The sequence below is a fragment of the Hyaena hyaena genome, unplaced genomic scaffold (assembly GCF_003009895.1).
Source record: "Hyaena hyaena isolate Hyena2069 unplaced genomic scaffold, ASM300989v1 scaffold_95, whole genome shotgun sequence".
NCBI lineage: Eukaryota > Metazoa > Chordata > Mammalia > Carnivora > Hyaenidae > Hyaena > Hyaena hyaena.
This window is the reverse complement of record NW_024080727.1, coordinates 466733-488418: the sequence shown is the minus strand read 5'-3', so window position 1 is coordinate 488418 and position 21686 is coordinate 466733. Positions and strand designations below refer to the sequence as shown.

General features: G+C 38.2%; 1 protein-coding gene across 2 annotated transcripts in view; it reads right to left on the bottom strand.

Annotated features, from left to right (window-relative positions):
* Positions 1–21686, bottom strand: part of TARS3 (threonyl-tRNA synthetase 3) — a 62623-nt gene that overhangs the window by 8149 nt on the left and 32788 nt on the right. The window contains exons 11-15 of one of the 2 annotated variants that reach the window (XM_039235048.1): positions 15478–15644; positions 12875–13037; positions 6147–6284; positions 2508–2585; positions 2323–2423 (exon numbers count right to left, since the gene is read on the bottom strand). In XM_039235048.1, coding sequence (XP_039090979.1) covers positions 2323–2423; positions 2508–2585; positions 6147–6284; positions 12875–13037; positions 15478–15644 — 647 coding nt within the window. The remainder of the gene's footprint in view (positions 1–2322; positions 2424–2507; positions 2586–6146; positions 6285–12874; positions 13038–15477; positions 15645–21686) is intronic. The other variant, XM_039235049.1, reaches the window with a different exon arrangement.

Here is a 21686-nt window from a genome sequence, read left to right as displayed (position 1 = left end):
ATATTGAAAAATTGCCAAAGATATGGAGGAAATAAGGAAAATCTGCAGATGACATGATATTATATATAGACCTGAAAGACTCTACCAAAAAACTGCTAGAGCTGATAAACTCAGTAAAGTCACAGGATACAAAATTAATGTACAGAAATCTGATGCACCAAAAAGAGAAATTAAGGAATCAGCCCCATTTACAATTGCATCAAAAACAATAAGATACCTAAGAATAAACCTAACCAAAGAGATGAAAGACCTGTATTCCTAAAACTATAAAACACAATGAAAGTGGGGCGCCTGGGTAGCTTAGTCGGTTAAGCGTCCGACTTTCGCTTAGGTCATGATCTCGCGGTTCGTGGGTTCGAGCCCCGCATCGGGCTCTGTGCTGACTGCCAGCTCAGAGCGTGGAGCCTGTTTCGGAGTCTGTGTCTCCCTCTCTCTCTGACCCTCCCCTGTTCACGCTGTCTCTCTCTCTCTCTCCTAGAAATAAATAAAAATATTAAAAAAAAAAAACAATGAAAGAAACTAAAGAAGACATAAAGAAATGCAAAGACATTCCATGTTCATGGATTGGAAGGATACTGTTAAAATGGCTTTACTACCCAAAGCAGTCTGCATATTTAATGCAATCTCTATCACAATAACAACAGCATTTTTCACAGAGCTAGAACAAACAATCCTAAAACTGTATGGAACCATAATAGACCCTGATAGGCAATGCAATCTTGAAAAAGAAAAGAAAAGCTGGAGGCATCACAGTTCCAGACTTTAAGTTACATCACAAAGCTGTAATAATCAAAATAGTATGATACTGGCACAAAAATAGACACACAGATCAATATAACAGAATGGAAAACCCAGAAATGAACCCACAATTATATAGTTAATTAATTTTTAACAGAGCCTGGAGAGATTTAACAAAAACTGGAGAGCTATAAGTGAAAGAGTGACACTGGGCCGCTTTCTTACACTATACACAAAAATAAATTCGAAACAGATTAAAAACCTAAATATAAGACCTGAAACCATAAAAATCCTAGAAGAGAACACAGGCAGTAATTTCTGTAACATCTGTGATAACAACTTTTTACTAGATAGGTCTCCTGTGGCAAGGGAAACAAGCAACAATAAAGTATTGGGACAACATCAAAATAAAAAGCTTCTGCACAGTGAAGGAAACAATCAACAAAACTAAAAGGCAACCTACAGATTGCAAGAAGATATTTGTAAATGACATATTCAATAAAGGGTTAGTATCCAAAATATATAAAGAACTTCTAAAACTCAACACAAAAACTACCCAAATAATCCAATGGGCAAAAGACATGAATAGACATTTTTCCAAAAGAAGACATCCAGATGGCAAAAGATACATAAAAAGATATTCAACATCACTTACCATCAGGGAAATGTAAAACAAAACTACAATGAGATATCACCTCACACCTTTCAAAAATGCTAAAATCAACAACACAGGAAACAACAGGTGCTGGTGATGTGGAGAGAGGGGAACCCTCTTAGACTGTTGGTGGGGATGCAAACTAGTGTAGCCATTCTAGAAAACAGTATGGGGGTTCCTCAAAAAGGTGAAAATAGAACTACTCTATGACCCAGCAATCACACTACTAGGTATTTACCCAAAGAAGATAAAAATACTAACTCAAAGGATACACGCACCCTGATATTTATAGCAGCATTACCTACAAAAGCCAAATTATGGAAACAGGCCAAGTGTCCATCAATCAATGAATGGATAAAGAAAAACTGGTGTACACACACACTAGAATATTATTCAGCCATAGAAAAGTATGAAATCTTGCCATTTGCAATGACATGGATGGAACTAGAATGTTTTATGCTAAGCAAAATAAGTCAGTCAGAGAAAAACAAATACCATATGATTTCACTCATATGTGGAATTTAAGACACAAAACAAATGGGCAAAGGTGGAGGAAAGAGAGAGAGAAAGGCAAACCAAGAAACATACTCTTAACTATAGAGAACAAACTGCTGGTTACCAGAAGGAAGTGGGTGGGTGGATGGGTTAAATAGGGGATGGGATGGGGATTAAGGAGGGCACTTATGATGAGCACCAGGTGTTGTATGGACGTGTTGAATCACTATACTGTACAGATGAAATCAATATTACATTTATGTGAATTAACTGGAATTTAAATTAAAACAAAATAATTTTGTAATGAGTATATTGCAGATATACTACTAGCCATTTACTAGTCTGTATTAATATTTATTTTTGTATTGCTAATGTTCAAATGACAAATAATTAGCTAATTAGTACTACATTATTTATCCTATTCAATTACTCACCTAACATATGTAAGGTTAAATCTCATTGGTAGTTGGAAGTCCAGCTGAATTGTAGCACATTGATGGTATCTGCCAATAGCATCCTTGATTTTTATATCAATCTGTAAATTAAATGGTATTTACTTAAAGACAGCTTTTACTTTTCCTTTAAATTTTACTCTTTTTAAGGCATAGGGTCTACTTACTTTAGGGCCATAAAATGCTCCATCTCCTGGGTTCATCTTCCATGGTTTTCCAAATTCCACCAAGCTATTCTGTAGTTGCTATATTTTTTAAAGAAGAGATATTTAAAACGTCTACTTCATTGTACATTTTTTTGGCCACATAGCTCAAAAAAGTAAGTCATTACAAATCTTAATTATATTCTATTTCAGTTCAACATATATTTATTGGGCATGTTTTATATCCAAAAAACTACTGAGCAGGGACTATGTAAAGATGATTCAGTTGGTATTTGCTCTTATACACACTGTAAATTAAAAGATAATGTACTAACTTGTTTCAGTGAATTCCAGGCAAGGTTTTAGAGAGGGATTGCTTCACCATTCTGCCACTTCAGGCCCCATGTGCCCACACACTTCCCAGCTCTTTTTAGGTGAGGCCTCCACGCATTAAAAGGCATGAAAGCTTTAATCTTTCTCTTTCATTCACTGTGTTTAGGTGGGTAAAAAGGCCAAAGGAAAGGGCCTTGCCAACGATCTCTTGCTTTTCTTCCACATCTGTATGTATGGCTGGGGAGAGGTATCCGTTATGATTTATATAGATGGGTGGGAGCAGGAGGCCCACTTGGATCTTCAGCCTGAGATACATACATTCTTTCACTTTAGCTTGTAGTGAAGACGCTCAGCACTGATGGTGAATGGGTATACATGGAAGTATTAATAAAAGTGTCTTGGGGTCTTATGGCTATTCCCTATGGATATAGCTTCCTTGGGAAGCACATGTGCATTCATAAGTCCCTGCCCAGCATACTGCCAAACCACTATCCAAAGTCCTGTCATAACCTTGAGATACTGGTGCCCATGAATGTGATGACACTTGGGAGTAAAATGCTGTCAGAGAAGCCAAAGGAGTGGTGGTGCCTGGGGGCCAAAGCCAGAGTAATCAAGAAAGCTGACTCCTGGGGTCCTAGAAGGCTTTTCCAGGACCTCAGTCAGAGTGCAGCAGGAGCTGGTCTTAGCTGAGATCCCAGGAGGCTCCCTCAAGGGCCTGATCCTACTTCGCAGCTTGCATTGTAATTAGGACTGGAGAGGGCCACCACCACAGATGCACTTCACAGACGCAGGCCAGCCTCAGCCTTACTCTCTTTCTGAAAGGAGATCAGACACTGGAATATATTCCCAGAGAAAACGAGGCCCTGCTACAGCAGGCAACTAAGTGACGGGGAGAAGTTAGGGAGCTCCCGGGGAATTAAAACCCAGGCCAGCCAAAGAAAGGCCGGGTTTGGGGGAAGAGCATAAAGCAGAGGGCACTAATTCTCAGTGAGCCTCTGAAGACACAGTAATCAGAAGGCCTGACAGGAACAGCCAAGGCTAAGAAAAGCTTTCGGTTTATGCAAGGTATGGGAGAAAGTGTCTGTCTGAGGGGAGACTGAACTATTGCAATTCATATATGTGGACACTAAATGCACCCTGGCAGAGGAAAAATCAAGATCTCCTTCTCTCTCTTGCTGGCTCTCTATTTTCCTTCTCCAGGTAAACCAAGTCTCTGGCTCCCAATAGCACTGTCAGTCTACACTGTGGCAGAGCCTAGCACATACTGATTTGCTTGGAACTGTGATGTGGGCTTATAATGTTCTTAGGGATCTTAATGACTCACTGGAACTCTGGAAAAGTACAACGCAGGAGAGATCTGGAGTGGAGTTCTTCTGGCTCTGTGGAGCCAGTAGATTTACTTAAGTTCCAGTAGTAGAAGCCAGACCGGGTCTGCTGAAGCATCAGCCCAGACTCCCTTCAGACTTATCTGAGTAGGAACCCTATAGCTGAATTTAGGTTAAATTAAAAATTTGGAGATAGAACATTCAACTCCCATTTCTTTTGGATTTTAATTTTCATAAGAAAAAGTTGATTTTCTTTAGGTCGTAGATTTCTTGATGAAACTTAACAGGAAGCAGGACTCACATCATTCAAATCTAGGATTTTTTTTTTGTTCCTGACATTTTGGTTATTTGGACAAGCTTACATCTGATGGTCATGCTGTATAGCTCCTTAGTGATCTTTGCTGGGTTCCATTACTACACACAATCTGAGACAGGAAAGAAGGTAACAGTGAATTGCTGACTCAGGAACAATGTTGCCTTGGGGCTGATTTAACTAATGTCTCTTTTAAAGCATTTCAGAGACTTCTGAAGACAAAAAAAAAAATTCATTTCACTGATTCCCAGATGAGGGGTAGACATCATGGGAGAAATTCCCCCAGAGCAGAAGGATTCTCATCTCCTAAGGGAACAGTCAGTCAACTAAAAGAGAAAAAAAAAAAAATTGGTGGAACTGCCCACCCATTCTCCCCGTGCCAGGCCCACACCTGGTTGACCCACTTTTTAGCCCCCTGCACTCCATGAATAGAGTGATGACAATGATGATACTACCACTACTATTAATAAAACTTACATCTACCATTTATTGAACACTTACATGTGCCTGGCACTATGATAAATTCTTCATATAAATTATTCCATTTAAGCCCATATAACCTTATGAAGTAGGTGTTATCACCATTATCGTCATCATCATTACATTTCACAGACCTTAATCCTTCAAGATCTTCTATAATTCACTCATAGAGCTAACCTCTGAAACTAGGGAAAAAAGGCTCCACAATCAAGCTTTGTGCTCTCATTTCCTCTTCCTACTTCCATGTGGCTAGGCAGGTAAACTGAGTCAGCATCCTGGGCCATGGTGTCTAATTTGACTTTCTTTCTCCATGCAACGGGCATGGAAGAAGGTTTATTTAGGAAGGGCATGGGACAGTGGGAAGGCAAAGGGCCTAATCAGATCTCAAACCTAAACTGCTTCTACCCAGTCTCTACCTGCCTCAGTACCTAATAGAATTGTTACACTAAAATACATTGGTCCTCTGATTCTTATTCCTTAAGGATTTGTGTGATATGCATCTATGAGTATCCCATGAAGAGGTGGACCAAAAGGCAGGGCAGGGGTCAGGTATTCCTGGGGTGTCTGGCCATAATAGCATACTCATTTCTAGTAAAACCTGACATAGGAGATGCACTATAGCCTTTTCATGTGTAGTGAGAAAAAATAAAGAGCATGGTGAGCTCTGTGGGGATGAGCACTGGGTGTTATATGGAAACCAATTTGACAATAAGCTATTTGTTTAAAAAAAAAAAAAGAGCATGGTGAGCTCCTTAATCTTTGTTTTCCAAAGCTGAGATGTGACATGTGAGTCTCTGGGTGCCTCTAGATACAGGATGGCACTAGAGGCTGTGACTTTGCAGGGGATTCAAGCATTGGGTCTATGAATCACACTAAGATGTCTCAACAAGCAATAGCTTAAAATAAGTGCACATACACCGAATGCCTGCAAATCAGAGGATTCCTTTAAAAATGCAGGAAACTAGTATTAGTGACTGACACTGAAAGAGCAGAAATAAAAAAGTGTTTGAAACAAATGTAAAATATTGTTATTATCACTGTTACAAAGAAAACTGGACAACCACCTTCTACAATCTGCATATTTACCCTGTAACTTCCAATTTAAACATTGCTATTGCAAAGCATTGCATCCTCCTTATGCAGGGTACCTGCAGTTACTCAGGAAGTTTCCATACTCACACATATGAAGGGGCACACTTTGTCTCTCCCTACCTTTTCAGCTTCATCCCATATCTCAATCTCTCCTAGGAAGTTTTCAGGCCTTGTTGACAAGTTTAATTGAAAGGAGAAGCCAAATGTCGAGTAAACAGATTGTAAAAACTGCAAACACCCCTTTATTTCTTCTTCAATCTGAAATGATAGCAAATGACATGTTCTAAATAGTTAACACCAAATCAAATCAATTCCTAGCATTTAAAAGAATTCGCCATGTCAGATAGAAATAAATCATGTTTTTACTATATAGTTGATGACACATATGTTTTTACTATATAGTTGATGACAAATACTCAGGAAATGCCCAGCATACTCCAGGCATGAGCAGGTGACCAGCAGCTCTCCATCCAGTGCAGGAGATAGACAAAAGAGCAGGCAAGGCTACCTCACCATGAGCAGTGCCACACAAAAGAGGGAAGAGTGGCTCTCCACGGGGAGTGATAGCCAAGCTGCAACCAAAGAATAAGTAAGAGTTCTCCATGGAAAGCAGGGGGAGGGGCTTCTGGGGCAGAGGAAATACTGAGAGTGAGGGCCTGGAGGACAGAGGAGCAGGCTAGGGCAGGGCAGCTCCAGGAAGCTGTTGTGGGACCACATTGTGTATGACAAGGAAGAGGGACACAGTAGGTGATCAGTCTAGAGGCAGACAGGGACCAGAGAAAATTAAAAGTCTTCAAAGTCAGGGTGATGTCTGCATTTTGTACCCTGAGAGCAATGGGAAACCAGTGAAGTGTTCTTCAACAAGAGACTAACACAATCCAATCTGTTCCATTCAAATTAGGGAATGGAGGGGCGCCTGGGTGGCGTAGTCGGTTAAGCGTCCGACTTTCACTTGGGTCATGATCTCGCGGTTCGTGGGTTTGAGCCCCGCGTCGGGCTCTGTGCTGACTGCCAGCTCAGAGCCTGGAGCCTTTTTCAGTTTTTGTTTCTCCCTCTCTCTCTGATCCTCCCCTGCTCACGCTGTCTCTCTCTCTCTCCTAGATATAAATAAAAAATATTTAAAAAAAAAATATCTTCAAATTAGGGAATGGATCTCAAGACTAGAAGCCAGGCCCATTGGGAAGTTGGTAGGGTCATTTAGGAGTGAAATGATGGTAGTTTGAATCAGAGAGAAGCAGCTGGAATGCAAAGGTTTTGTGACAGATGCTGGAAATTCAGGAATGGATGAACAAAATTATTCAGGAATTAATAATACATTTAGGGTGAGATATCAATAGGGCTTGTGGTTAACTGGACATGGGGAGTAAAAAGTAAAGGGCATCTGGATTCCTGGCCCAGACGGTGGACTGGATGTTGGTGCATCCTCTGAAAGAGTGAACAGGGAAGGCAGAGGCAGTGGTGTGGGAGACAGAAGAGGGGGTTGATTTTAGACATGGAAAATGGGAGGATGCTTGTGACAGCCAGGGAGACATGTCTACCAGGCCCTGTCAAATTGATATCTGGAACTCCAGAGGGAGAGCTGAGATGCGGGGGAGACTGGAAGCTAGCTGAGTCTAAGACATAACTGAGGCCCCAGAGGGTGTGGTGAGATCAGAGCTAGGGGCTGTGAGGGTATAGGGAAAGGAGGGCACATTTAAATGCAAACGGGATAGCTGCCCCCCACCCCCCAGCCAGACACATTTAGGAGAGAGAGGAGACAGGCAAGGATCTGCGTCCTGTCACTATGGATCAGTTTGAATTTTTCAGATTTTTAATCTATGAATTATGCAGTACATGCTCTATTTTTGTCTGGCTTTTTTCACTCATCATAATTATTTCAAGATACACTCATGTTAGAAGTATCAATAGATCATTCCTTATTTTTTTAAATTTATTTATTTTGAGAGACACAAAGAGAGAGGAAATATTCCAAGCAGGCTCTGCATTGTCAGCACAAAGCCCAGTGCAGGGCTCAATCTGAGGAACAATGAGATAATGACCAGAGCCAAAATCAAGAGCCAGAATAACTTGCTGAGCCACCCAGGCACCCCTACATCATTCCTTCTTATTGTTTAGTAGTTTTCCATTGTATGAATGTACCACAGTTTCTTTTTATTTCCACTTATTATTGGGCATTAGGGTTGTTTCTATATTGTGGCTATTTCAAATAAAACTGCAATAAATGTTTGTGTTCAAGTCTTTTTTAAAATATTTTTTATGTTTTATTTATTTTTGAGAGCAAGAGAGAGAGTGGGGGAGGAGCAGAGAGAGTGGGAGAGGAGCAGAGAGAGACACACACACAGAATTTGAAGCAGCCTCCAGGCTCTGAGCTGTCAGCAGAGAGCCCAATGTGGGGCTGGAACTCACAGACCATGAGATCATGACCTGAGCCAAAGTCTGATGCTTATCTGACTTAACCCAGGCGCCCCATGTGCTCAAATCTTTGTATGGACGTGTGCTTTCTTTTTCTCTTGGGGAGAAAAAAAGGAGTAAGATGGTTGGGTCATAGAGTAGACGTGTTTTTACTATTTAAGAAACTAGTGAACTGTTTTTGAAAGTGATTGTACCATTTTGCATTCCCACAAATGGGCCTGTCATATGGTGGATTACACTACAGGTTTTCTGACAATGAATCAGTCTCACATCCCTGGAGGCTAAACCTCAGTTGCTCAAGATGTGGAATTATTTTTACATATTGTTGAATTCTATTTGCTAATATTATGTTAAGGACTTTTACATCTGTATCCATGTGGGATACTGGTCTGTAATTTTGCCTGGTTTTGGTATTGGTTAGTACTAGAGGCATCAAATTAACTAGAAAGTATTTTCTCCTCTTCTATTTCCGAACAGAGTATACAGAATTGGTACTAATTCTTCTTTAAATGTTCAATAGAATTCTTCAGTGAAAAAATCTGAGCCTAGAGATTTCTTTTTGGGAAGTTTTAAAATTATAAATTCAATTTCCTTAATCATGACAAGGCTTTTCAAATGATCTATTCTTATCAGGTGATTTTATGGTCGTTTGTGCTTTTTAAGGAATTAGCCAATTTCAACTAAGTTGTTGAGCTAATTTATGTAGAGTAGCTTATTATATTCGTTTATTATGCTTTTGATGTCTTCAAGGTCTTTAGTGATACCCCTTTTGACTCTGGATATTGGTAATTTCTGTCTTTTCAGTTTTTTCTTTCTTTGTCTTGAAGTAAGTTTGCCAATTTTGTTAATCTTTTCAAAAAACCAGTTTTTTGTGTCATTAATTTTTCCACCGTTTTTCTGTTTTCAATTTCATTGATTTCTGCTCTTGTCTTTATTGCTTTGTTCTTATTCTTTTTTCTGGGTCTTGCAGTGGGACTCTAGATGTTGATTTGAGAACTTTTCTTCTTTTATAATATATGCATTTAGTGCTGTTTACTTTTTAGCACTGCTTTTGCTGTGCCCCATAAATTTTGATATATTTCCATTTTAATAGATTATTTTAACCATCTACATTTAATATAATATGTTAGGACTTAAGTTTGTCTTTTTTGTTGTTTATATTGTTTCCTTCTTGTACTGTTTTATCATTCATTTCTGTTTTCTTTTTCCTGCCTTTCTATGGTTTAATTTAGTATTTTTTAGAATTCCATTTTAATTTTTCTATTTTTAACACATATCTATCTGTGTATCTTTTTTTCCCCAGTGGTTTCTCTAGGTATTACCTAATAGTTTACTGATGTCATCATTTTATCTTCAAGTACAGAAAGCTTACATCCCTTTACTCCATTTATAGTATAATTTTCTTAGATATTTCTTTATACATATGCTGAGAACCATATCAGACAGTGTTATAATTTTTGCTTCAACCATCAAGCATAATTTAGAAAACTCAAAAGGAAAAAGAAAATGTATTTACCTTTCTTAGAATACTTCCTATAGCCATTATTTTAAGGTAGGTTTTGATTTCCCCTTCATTCCTGAAGGATATTTTTATGAATATAGAATTCTGGGTTGACAGTTCTTTCAGCATTTAAAAAGTGTTGTTCACTTCCTTCTAACATCCATTATTTTTTATGAGAAATCTGCTCTTATGCAAAAAAAAAATTCTTAAGGATAATGTTGATTTTTCTCTCATTGCTTTCAAAAGTTTTCTTTGTCATTAGTTTTCAGAAGTTTGGCTATGATATGACTTAGAGTGGATTTCTTTTCGTTTATCCTTTTGGGATTTTTCTCAGCTTCTTGAATCTGTATGCTTATGTCTTTGCCAAATTTGGAAGTTTCAGTCATTATGTCTTGAGTACTTTTGACCTCCATCCTTATTCCACTCTTCTTTCAGAACTCTGATGACATAACTATTAGGCGTTTTGTTTTAGTCCCACCAGTTTCTGAAATTTTGCTCATTTTTCTTTCAGTCTCTTCTCTTCGTTGTTCAAACTAGGTCATTTCTATGGTTGTCTTCAAGTTGACGGATTCTTTTCTCTGTCCCCTCCATTCTGTTTATGAATCCAGCCACTATTTTCTTTCAGTTATTATATTTTTCATTTCCAAGATTTCCATTTGGTTCTTTGGTTCTTCTTTAGATCTTTTATTTCTTTCCTGAGATTTTCTATTTCTTTGTTGAAGTTTTTTTTTTTTTCGTTTCAAGTATGTCTGCAATTGCTTGCTAAGGCATTCTTATGATGACTCCTTTACAATTTTAGTCAGATAATGCTAATACCCTTGTCATCTCCACATTAGTGTTCATAGATTGTCCTTTTTCATTAAGTTGAGATTTTCCTAGTTCTTGGCATGATGTTTGACTTTTGATTTATAAAATTTAAAATTTGGCCAGTATTAGACCTTTAATTTTATTTAAACCTTCTGTTTTACTTGGCCTCCACAGACTTTGCTCCAACTAGAGGGTGAAATACTTCCTGGTTACTGCAGAGTGGGACTAGATGGTCTAGATTTCCCAGTAGGGACCCACTAAAGAAGTAGGGACTCCTCATTAGTGCTGGTGACAGTGGGATTTCTGGTTCCCCACAGTTTCCTCTGATAACACCTTGGCAGGGAAGAGTATCTTGTTATTGTGGCCATTACTGACCACACTGAGTTCATGACCTCATTACTGTGGGGGGTAGTAAAAATCCTATCTCTCCACTAGACCTTCTCTGACACCACTCAAGCAGGGTGGCACCTTGTTACTGCTAGATGAGGGTGGAAGTCTGGCCCACATGGTCTCCATTAATACTATGAAGTCTTTGTTAATGTCCAGCAAGGATATGAAGAATTGGTATTATTTTTTCTTCCAGTGCTTGGTAGAATTCACCAGTGATTCCATCATGGCTTGGAGTTTTCTTTGCGCAAAGGCTGTTCACTACCAATTCAATTTCTTTAATAGACACAGGGCTAGTCAGATTATCTACTTCTTCTTGAGTGAAGTTTGGTAGTTTGTCTTTCAAGGAATTTGTCCATTTTATCTAAGTTGTAAAACTTCCTGGTATAAAATTGTTCATAATATTGCCTTGCCATTCCTTTACTATCTACAGAAACTGAAATAATGCCACGTCTCTCATTTCTAGTATTTTTAATTTGTACCTTCTCTCTCTTTTTTTTCTGATCAGTCTAACTAAAAGTTTATAAATTTTATTGATCTTCTCAGAGAAACAGACTTTGGTTTTTACTGATATTTTTAATTATTTTTCTTTTTTTATATTTCACTGATTTCTGTTATTTTCTTTCTTATACTTACTGTATAATTACTGATGTAATTTGAGTTTTTTAGGTGTTTTTTGTTGTTGTTGTTGTTAAGTGGAAGCCGAGGTTATTGATTTGAAACCATTCTTCTTTTCTTATTTTATTTTAACTTTTTTAATGTTTATTTTTATTTTTCAGAGAGACAGACTGACAGAGTGAGAGTAGCAGAGGGGCAGAGAGAGAGGGAGACAATCTGAAGCAGGCTCCAGGCTCCAAGCTGTCAGCACAGAGCCCGTTGCGGGCCTTGAATCCATGAACCATGATATCATGACCTGAGCCAAAGCCAGATGCTTAACTGACTGAGCCACCCAGGTGCCCCCATTCTTCTTTTCTGATATAGACAGTTAGTGCTGCAAATGTCCTTCTAAGTACCATTTTAATGGCATCCCATAAATTTTGATGTATTGTATTTAATTTCATTTGATATATAATATTTTCTAATTTCCTCTTTGATTTCTTCTTTGATCCATGGATTATTTAGAAGTGTGTTATTTACTTTCCAAATATTTGAAGGTTTTCCAGATCACTTTCTGTTACTGATTTCTACTTTAATTCTCCTGTGGCCAAAAAACATATTTTGAATGAACTGAATCCCTTTAAACTTGTTGAGAATTCCTTTAGTCCCAGAATATGGTCTATCTTGGTAATTTTTGTGCACTTTCAAAGAATGTATACTCTGTTGTTATTGGTTGAAGTGTTCTATGAATGTCAATTAGGTCAAATCATTTGATAGTGGCCTTTTTCATGATAATTTTTATTTGAAGTGACCTGAAAACCTGAAAAAGTAAACTCTCACTTCTTTGCAATATTGAAAAACAAAGCAAAAAACAAAATTCTACCAAATCCCTTAAAATACTCCACTTAGTGTTCTTAAGTTAATAAAACTGGAGGAAACTTAAAAGGAAAAAAATAATACATCTCATGATGAGAGATTATTGATCTCTTACTCAAATTAGAAGATCACAAAATATTAGATCTGAAGGAGTCTTCAGAGACAAGACCAAAGATCTTATTTTATAGCAACTCTGAAACTAAGAGATGTGTCCAAGGCAACACTCTGAATTTATGCCAACCATGCTTCACCCTGTATTACAGTTTACCTGCTCTACTGTGCAGAAGATGTGTGCATCATCCTGCTGGAAGCGCCTAACTCGAGTCAAGCCACTTAAAGTTCCCGACAATTCATTCCTATGAAGAACTCCAAAATCAGCAAATCTAATAGGCATTTCCCTCCATGATCGTGGACGATGGGCAAACATTAGGCTAGAAAAGATGCAACAACAGATACTTAGCACAGCAAAGATTAATAATTATCTAAATAATAAGTTACAATCAAGCTTCAAGGTGTGTAAACACTTTATTCTGGTTCTTAGATTGCCAGTTAAAAAAAATTTCTAGGAATTATTGAATCTTGAATTTATAACACTGCAGCACTCTGAGAAAGAACCCTGTCTGTTCTCTTCCAGAAGTTCTGTTCCATATTCTTATTCACCCAATGAATTTCCACTTACTATGTACAATTCACTTCAAAGGCTACTTTTTTTTAAAGTTTATTCATTTAGAGAGAAACAGAGAGAGTGAATGGGGGAGGGGCAGAGAGAGAGGGAGAGAAAGAATCCCAAGCAAGCTCTGCACTGTCAGTGTGGAGCCCCATACAAGGCATTCTCACAAAACATGAGAGAATGACCTGAGCTGAAGTCAGACACTTAACCAACTGAGCCATCTGGGTGCCCCTCAAAGTCTACTTAAGTGAAGCCCTCTTGGACACTTTCCTGGACAGGGCTTGGCAGTTTCCCCTTAGGCTCTGAGAATATCTGGAACATGCCATTATTTTGGTACTGAACTTTTTTTTAAATGTTTTTTATTTATTTTTGAGAAACAGAGAGAGATAAGTGCAAGGTGGGGAGGGACAGAGAGAGAGGGAGACACAGAATCAGAAGCAGGCTCCAGGCTCTGAGCTGTGAGCACAGAGCCCAACGTGGGGCTCAAAGCCAGGAACCATGAGATTGTGACCTGAGCCAAAGTCAGATACTTAACCGACTAAGCCACCCAGGCATCCCTGAACTTATGTTTTTATAACTGATTGCCTACATATCTGCCCCTGCCCCACTCCAGTCATGAGCAGAGAAAATGGGACTGTGTCTTAATCACATCTGCATTTCTAGCTCCAAGCACCATAACCACTCAACAAGTGTTCTCTGTTCAATAAAAGACCCCTCTTCTGCAAAAACAAACAAACAAACTCTGGGCTCTCATCTCATCATCACTAAGCCACTGTGGTCCTACTACTTTATTTCAAGGAATGAAAATCAAAACTTCATTCCCTACTTTCATTCAGACTTACACTTATAGTTTAAATCATAGGCTATAATTTCCAATGGTACCTAATATGAAATTGAGTTAAAAAATTTAACACCATGTTTTAGAGAATGTGAAGCATTAGGTTAGTTTCCACCTTCTGTTTAAAAAGAGAGCAAACCAAATGTTTACATACCAGTTTTCATAAAATTAAAGGTAAATATATATTTTTCACATGTTGTCATCATAAAGTTGAACTTCTTTTAGTCTTTACTGAAAAGAGCAAAGAGTTTTCTGCAGTTGGTTTTGAGGTTCAACAGTTACCTTCTAAGGCCAATTTACTTGAAACTATGCATGCTGATGATGCAAAACTACAACAGCTGGGATTTTTTTTGTGGAGAATCCTGTCTGTTCACATTCTATTGTGAAATATGCTTGTCTTAAAAAATTGAATTTGCAAACCAGCTTTGTAATAACTACATTTGTTTACAAAATCTAAGATAGCATTATAAAATGTATCACTATTTTATGTACCACTAGGAAAGAAAATAACTCACTAATTATATTATGACATAATGCTAAGATGCCCCAAATTATATGATATGTCCCAATTTTAGGAATGTTGAAATGTGAGGAGGGGTGGGAAGGTATCTTAAAATCGATGATCCAGTAACCTACTGATGTGACCTCACTGCTCTTGTTTTCATCAACACAGAAACAGTATATGAGAACTAAATGTGGGGCACCAGTCTGGCTCAGTCAGTGGGGCATGTGACTCTTGATCTCGGGGTTATAAGTTGAGCCCTGCACTGGGTGTAGAGATTAGTTAAAAATAAAATCTTTTAAAAAAAAGAACTAAATGTTCTGCCAATATGTATATTTGAAGTATATTATCATTACAAGGACAAATGCTATAATAATTTATAAAATTGATATATAATTCTACCTCTAAGAGGCACAAAAACTAAATAATTTCCAGCTAACATTCCACACCTGTCAAAGATCAAATGTATCATAAAGAGTAAATGCATTCTCTAGAATGAAATAACTTGGTAAAGATGTCTGGTAGTTACCACTCCTCAGATTAAAAGAATCCCTTAACTCCAAAAAGCAAAAAGTAATATTAAAAGCTAACAGTGATGAAGTGTTCTGTAATCTCTGATGCAAAGATCTGCTTCATTAAAAAAAATATTTTAATGTTTATTTATTTTTGAGAGAGAGAGTAGAGGCAGAGAGAGAGGGAGACAAAGAATCCAAAGCAGGCTCCAGGTTCTGAGCTGTCAGCCCAGAGCCTGATGCAGGGCTCACACCCATGAACTCTGAGATCATGACCTGAGCTGAAGTCAAATGCTTAATCAACTGAGCCACCCAGGCGCCCCAGATCTGCTTCACGTTTAATACTCACCAATGCCCTGGACAGTTCATGGGCTTAAGAGCGAAAGTGTCCTTTTCAATATCAAAGGTAAACATGTTCTCACTGTAATGCTGCCAGTGGCCTGAGGTCTCCCAGAGCTTACTGTTGTACATGTTCGGAGAGAGTACCTCTGTGAAGTTACGTCGGTGATATTCCTCCTTTAAGATAAACGCGTTTAATGTTAAAATGTGGCATGACAGATCACAATTCCACACAAAGTAACAGTAGGTGTGAATATTTTTTAATTTGGAATTATATCTTATATTAATTCCTAGTTAATGTGCCCTCAGTTTTAGGTGTGGTACTCTCTGGGTCATGAAAGGAAGATTAATGTACTCTCAGTATAATTTTCATATTAAGTATCTTTATTTTGTATTTTACAATAGAATATACTCCATGTCTTAATTCTTTGAAATTAGTAATTGAAATTATATATAATATCTATTATATGTAATATTAATATATTCTTATCTATTGTATTATTATGTACATATAAGCTTTCTGTAACTACAAACTCCAAAATCCTCTACATTCTAGATAAAAAGCAAATTTTTTCTATTACTTAAGAGGTACAATAATTTCATAACTCAATAAGCCTGAATGTTATGCTGCATGCAAATTTACTTTTGATCTATTTAGCTTTATTTTATTATTTTTTTAAGTTTATTTATTTATTTTGAGAGAGAGAGAATGAGTAGGGGAGGAGCCAAGAGAGAAAGGATCCTAAACAGGCTCCAGGCTGTCAGCACAGAGCCCATCACGGGGCTCAATCCCACAAGCCATGAGATCACGACCTGAGTGGATATGCAGATCAGATGCTTAACCAACTGAGCCACCCAGGCGCCTCTGATCTATTTAGTTTTAAATAGAAATGAAGCTGAGAATTTTAATTTATAACATATTGATTGAAATCTATAAAGTCATGAGCTGGCTTCTCTCCCTCCCTGCCTGTTAATGGCTTCCCTAAATTCAATCACTCAGGACAGGAAAAGAGAGTCAACCAAAGTACTTATTTTATTTAAACTTTTTTTTCCTTCCAGATACCAATTAGATGATCTTTGTTACTGGTTTCTTTGATTCTCACCATTTGTTAATCACTTAAGGAATATCTGGTACAAATCTAGTCCACCATACTTTAATGAAGTAAAAAAATATTGCTCACAATTTTAAAAGTCTAAAACAAGATATTTTTAAATTACTAACACTTAAAAGGATGTCATTTGTTACTCTTTGGCAGAGTGTCTTTTCAGCCACTTGTGGATAGCTGGGTGTCAGCCATTCAGTAAGCTGCTTTACCTAGCCTTCATTTTTACTAAAGGAGAAAGTTTTAACAAAAGAATAGGTCATTACAAATGGCAGTAATTATTTTATGGCTGTGTCAGATACCTCTATATATTCAGATTAAATAAGGTCCCAAAAATTGAAGAACTGTTTGTGTGCTTGCTTGTTTGTTTTTACTACAGACTATTTTAAAGCTTGGCTCAGAGATAATGATCAATTAATTTTTTAAACCACTCTAGGTACAATTGCTAATCATGTTAGCAATTCATGATTTTAAAGTATGTCCTATGAGGGGAAATGTCATTATGTCTACTGCTTACTTATTTACCAAAACCCAGCTATTCCTACCAACTACATGCCTCATCTCTATATATTAAAACATACACATGTAATATGTGTATTGTTTTATCTTTCTTATACACACATGCATACATGTAAGAGAAAGATAAAGCGAACTGGCAAGATGTTAAAAACTGATGAATCTAGATGAAAGATACATGGATATTTGCTGTACTGCGCTTTAACTTTCTGTAGATTTGAATTTTTCAAAAGAAAAAGTTGGGGGAAAATATATCTCACGTCATTTCATCAATTTGTTTCTCTAAAGAGTGAAGAATATCAAATGCTAGCAAAGAATAAAGCCATGATGGTTGAGAAGTCTACAGCTCAGGCCGGTCTCCTGAAGAAACCCTGATCACTTACTCAGAGATAAAAAATCATATTTCATCCTGAAATACTAGTTTCAGGCTATGGAAGGTACTGAATCTCTACCTGCACCTGGTGATCTGGCTACCTGAAAACACCTAAATATCAGGGCCACAGAGCAATGCTTCTCGGTAAGTTTCATTATAAAAACTACAGCAATTCCACTTAAACAGCTCCTTCCCCAAGCCACACTAAAATAACATAATTTTTATAAAAGCATACATCTACAAGGCCAAAGGGAAAGGAGAGGAGATGAAAGCTATATAGTTTAGAATCTGTAAAGTAGATGAAGAATTGCCTCGACAGACCTGGGGAAGCTGAAAACTTAATGGGAGAATCCCAGAAGCAAGTCTGCTTTAGTTGGTATGGATTTCTAGGCTTCACATTTTTTTTAACTTTATTTATCTTGAGAGATAGAGCAAGAGAGAGCAGGGGAGAGGCAGAGAGAGAGAGAGAGAGAGAGAGAGAGAGGGATAGACAGAATCCCAAACAGGGTTTGTGTCGTCAGTGCGGGTTCCAATGTGGGGCTCAATCCCACAAACTGTAGATCATGACCTGAACTGAAATCAAGAGTTGGATGCTTACCTGACTGAGCCACCCAGGTGCCCCATCTAGGTTTCACATTTTTAAGGCATTGTTCTGTCTTCTGCTTTTTAGTGTTCCATTGAAAATATTATTGCCATTTCAATGCCCAGTCCTATGTCTATGGTTTTCTCTCTCTTAAGACTTCTAGGATCTTTTTTTATCTCTAAAGTTTTGGAATATATCAGTAATGTGCCTTGGTACTCAAGGAAATAATGCTTTCGCCAAATATCCCAGACATACTTCTATTGGGAACTGAGATTGGCCCTGGCCCACTTGGGATCCCCTATACTACTGAACCTACAGGCAGAGAATGACTTGCTCTCCTGGCCAGGATGACTGACCCCAATTACTGGGGAGGATTGTGCTGCTGTTATACAATGGAGTAACACTGTGTCTGGAATCAGTGAAGAAACTGAAGTATTTCCTCATGCAACAGTGATCACTAAGAGCCTGGTTCCTGTGGGGAGACAATTTGGGTCATCCACTCTTATGGGTTGAATGGTGTCCTCCAAAAAAGACATATTGAAGTCCCAACTCTAGGACCCCAGAATATGGCCTTTTTGGGAAACAGGGCTTTTATAGGGGTCATCAAATTAAGATCTGGTCATTAAAGTGGGCTCTAATCCAATATGACTGGTGTCCTTATAGAAACGGGGTGTTCAGACAGAAACACACATATAGAAGAAAGATGATGCAAAGCCACACACAGAGAAGGCCATGTGAGGGTTGAAGTGAATGCACCAACAAGCTGAGCAACACCAACAATGGCTGACAAACCATTGCTAACTGGGAAGAGTGGAAGAAGGACTTGCCCACAGGTTCCAGAGGGAGCATAGCTCACCAATGCCTTATTTACACGTCTGGACTCCAGAACAGCAAGACAATACATGTCTGTTTTAAGCCACTTGTTTATGGTGCTTTGCTTACCATTCCGTGAAACTAATGCACTCACCAAGTGAAATGCTCTATCCATCTGAAAAGTTGGCAGGACAAGGGGAACATGGAATGGGTGGTAGAAGAAGGAAGTTCTGATTTATGAACTTAGACCTTGTGTCCATTTACAGAGCCTGGGGCTGGAACCATTATATTGAATTATTTCTTTTCTCTGAGTACTCTCATGAAGAACATTGATGGTGGCTAATGTCACAATTTAAATTTTTGCTGAAGACTGAACTGATATAAGTGATGATACATTGGCTGATGGGAGACTTTGTATGAGGAAATAAATCCCTTCATCCAAGCAAAGGACAAAAGTGGACACTGAGTACCAAAGGGATTGGGTTGTGGTGGTTTTTCTCCATTTGTCACCCCCTGAGCCACCCCATCCTGGGCTATCTGCCTCCCTTCTCTGCCCTGCTTTGTGTTCCCCAAAACTGAATTCTACGAACTCTATCACCAGGATTATTTGCCTCTGATTTCTGGTTGGGTTTGACCAAGGGAAGGTTGCAAAAGGATTCCAAAGGTAGGAGAAGAGAGCAGTAAGGGTCTTTACTCTCTCCTTTCCCACTTCTTCCTTGCCTTAGGTTTATTCTATCTCTGGCTGTGATCTCCAGTTACAGCCTCTCTTCCACACTTCAAGCTCCCTCTAGGTTCTGGAACACTATTCTTTCTCCTCACCTGTTTGGGTCTAGGGGTGGTAGGTAAGGGAGCCTGATGTTGGAAATCTTTGGGTAATTTACAATCCCTTCTTAGTTACCTCAACTGGACCCACACCTCTATAAGTATTTTTTTCTCTAGACTCCCTAGAGTTAAACATTTTGAGTGCGCTGTCAGGACTCTTTCTGCACAGGGCTAAATGTTTTTGATATCTTATATGTCTGCAAAGACAAGTTTGGTTTGGAAATCCACTGAATCCAAGGTTGTAGAAACAGGAAGCATGTGTTATTCAAGTGGATAATTGGAATAAAAACAAGAGGAGCCACTCCATTCTACTCCATGATTTTTTCTAAAGATAAACATAAATTTACCATGTGACCCTGAAATCACACTCCTATGTATTCACCCAAGTAAAATGAAAACGTATTTTCATACAAAAACCTGTAAATAAATATTTATAGCAGCTTTATTCATTATTTCCTAAAACTAGAAGCAATCCAAATATATCTCAGCTAGGGAATGGATAAGCAGTCTGTGTTATCATGGACTCCAATATTTGTAGCAGTGCTTTCAACAATAGCCAAATTATGGAAAGAGCCTAAATGTCTATCGACTGATGAATGGATAAAGAAGATGTGGTTTATATACACAATGGAATACTACTTGGCAATGAATATGAATGAAATCATGCCATTTGCAGCAACGTGGATGGAACTGGAAAGTATTATGCTAAGTGAAATAAGTCAGTCAGAGAAAGACAGATATCATATATTTTCACTCATATGTGGATCTTGAGAAACTTAACAGAAGACCATAGGGGAAAGAAAGGGGAAAAACAATTACAAACAGAAAGGGAGGAAGGCAAACCATAAGAGACTGTTAACTACAGAGAACATAATGAAGGTTGATGAGGGGAGTTTGGGGGAGGGAAAAAATGGTGATGGGCATTGAGGACGGCACTTGCTGGGCTGAGCACTGGGTGTTGTATATAAGCGATGAACCATGGGAATCTATTCAAAGAACGAAGAGCCTACTTTGCACATTGCATGTTAGCCAATTTGACAATAAATTATATTAAAAATACATACATACATACACACATACATACATACCAGCCTGGAAAAAACCAATCTGTGTTATGTCCGTATAATGGACTACTACTCAGTAATAACGGAGAAAACCACTGATATACCCCACTTAGATGGATTTCAAAGGTATTATGCTGAGGGAAAGAAATGAGTCTCAAAAGGTTATGATGATTCTGTTTATATGGCAAAATTTTAGGGATGGAGAAAAATCAATGGTTACCTACAACCAAGGGAGAAAGGGTTTGACTCTAAAGAGGTAGCATAACAGAAATTTTTTGGGTAATGAAATTGCTCTATATTTTGATTATTGTGATGATAACATGGTTCTGCATATCTGTTGAGTTTTACTGTATGAAATTCTAGAATGAAAAATTTTTAAGGAAAGAAAGATAAAGAACCAGTTGATAGACATATTCCCAAATGCAGGGGGAAAGAGTTTCAAGTAGGAGAACAACAAGATATCTCTATTTACTTACTATAAATTTTCCATACAATCATTAACCAATATACATCCAAAAGTTCACTCACATTAGCTTAATTATAAGTGGAGGTCATCTCACCTCAGAATCAAAAACTCAGAAACTTTGGACTTTCCTTCTCAGTGGGAATAATATGCCCTCCTGCATGACCTTCCAAAGAAAGGCAGGAGTTCTATTTCTGACAAAAATGGCCCCACACAATGGACTCTTTCTGCAGAGGCCACTATGCTGAGTACCACCCACCCTACCAATCTGGCTACAGTTGACAGGACCTGGCACCAAGCCACAGGCTCTTGATATTGGATGGGCCAGTGGCCCTTGAGGTGGCGTGATGTGAATGAGAATCTGCCCCAGATGTACACCCTCTACTGCCTGGTGATCAACAGAACTGGATCTCTCTCTATTGAAGGACTGTGAGATACAGAGAGGGGCACAGAAAAACAAAAGACTCAAATGATCAGACTGA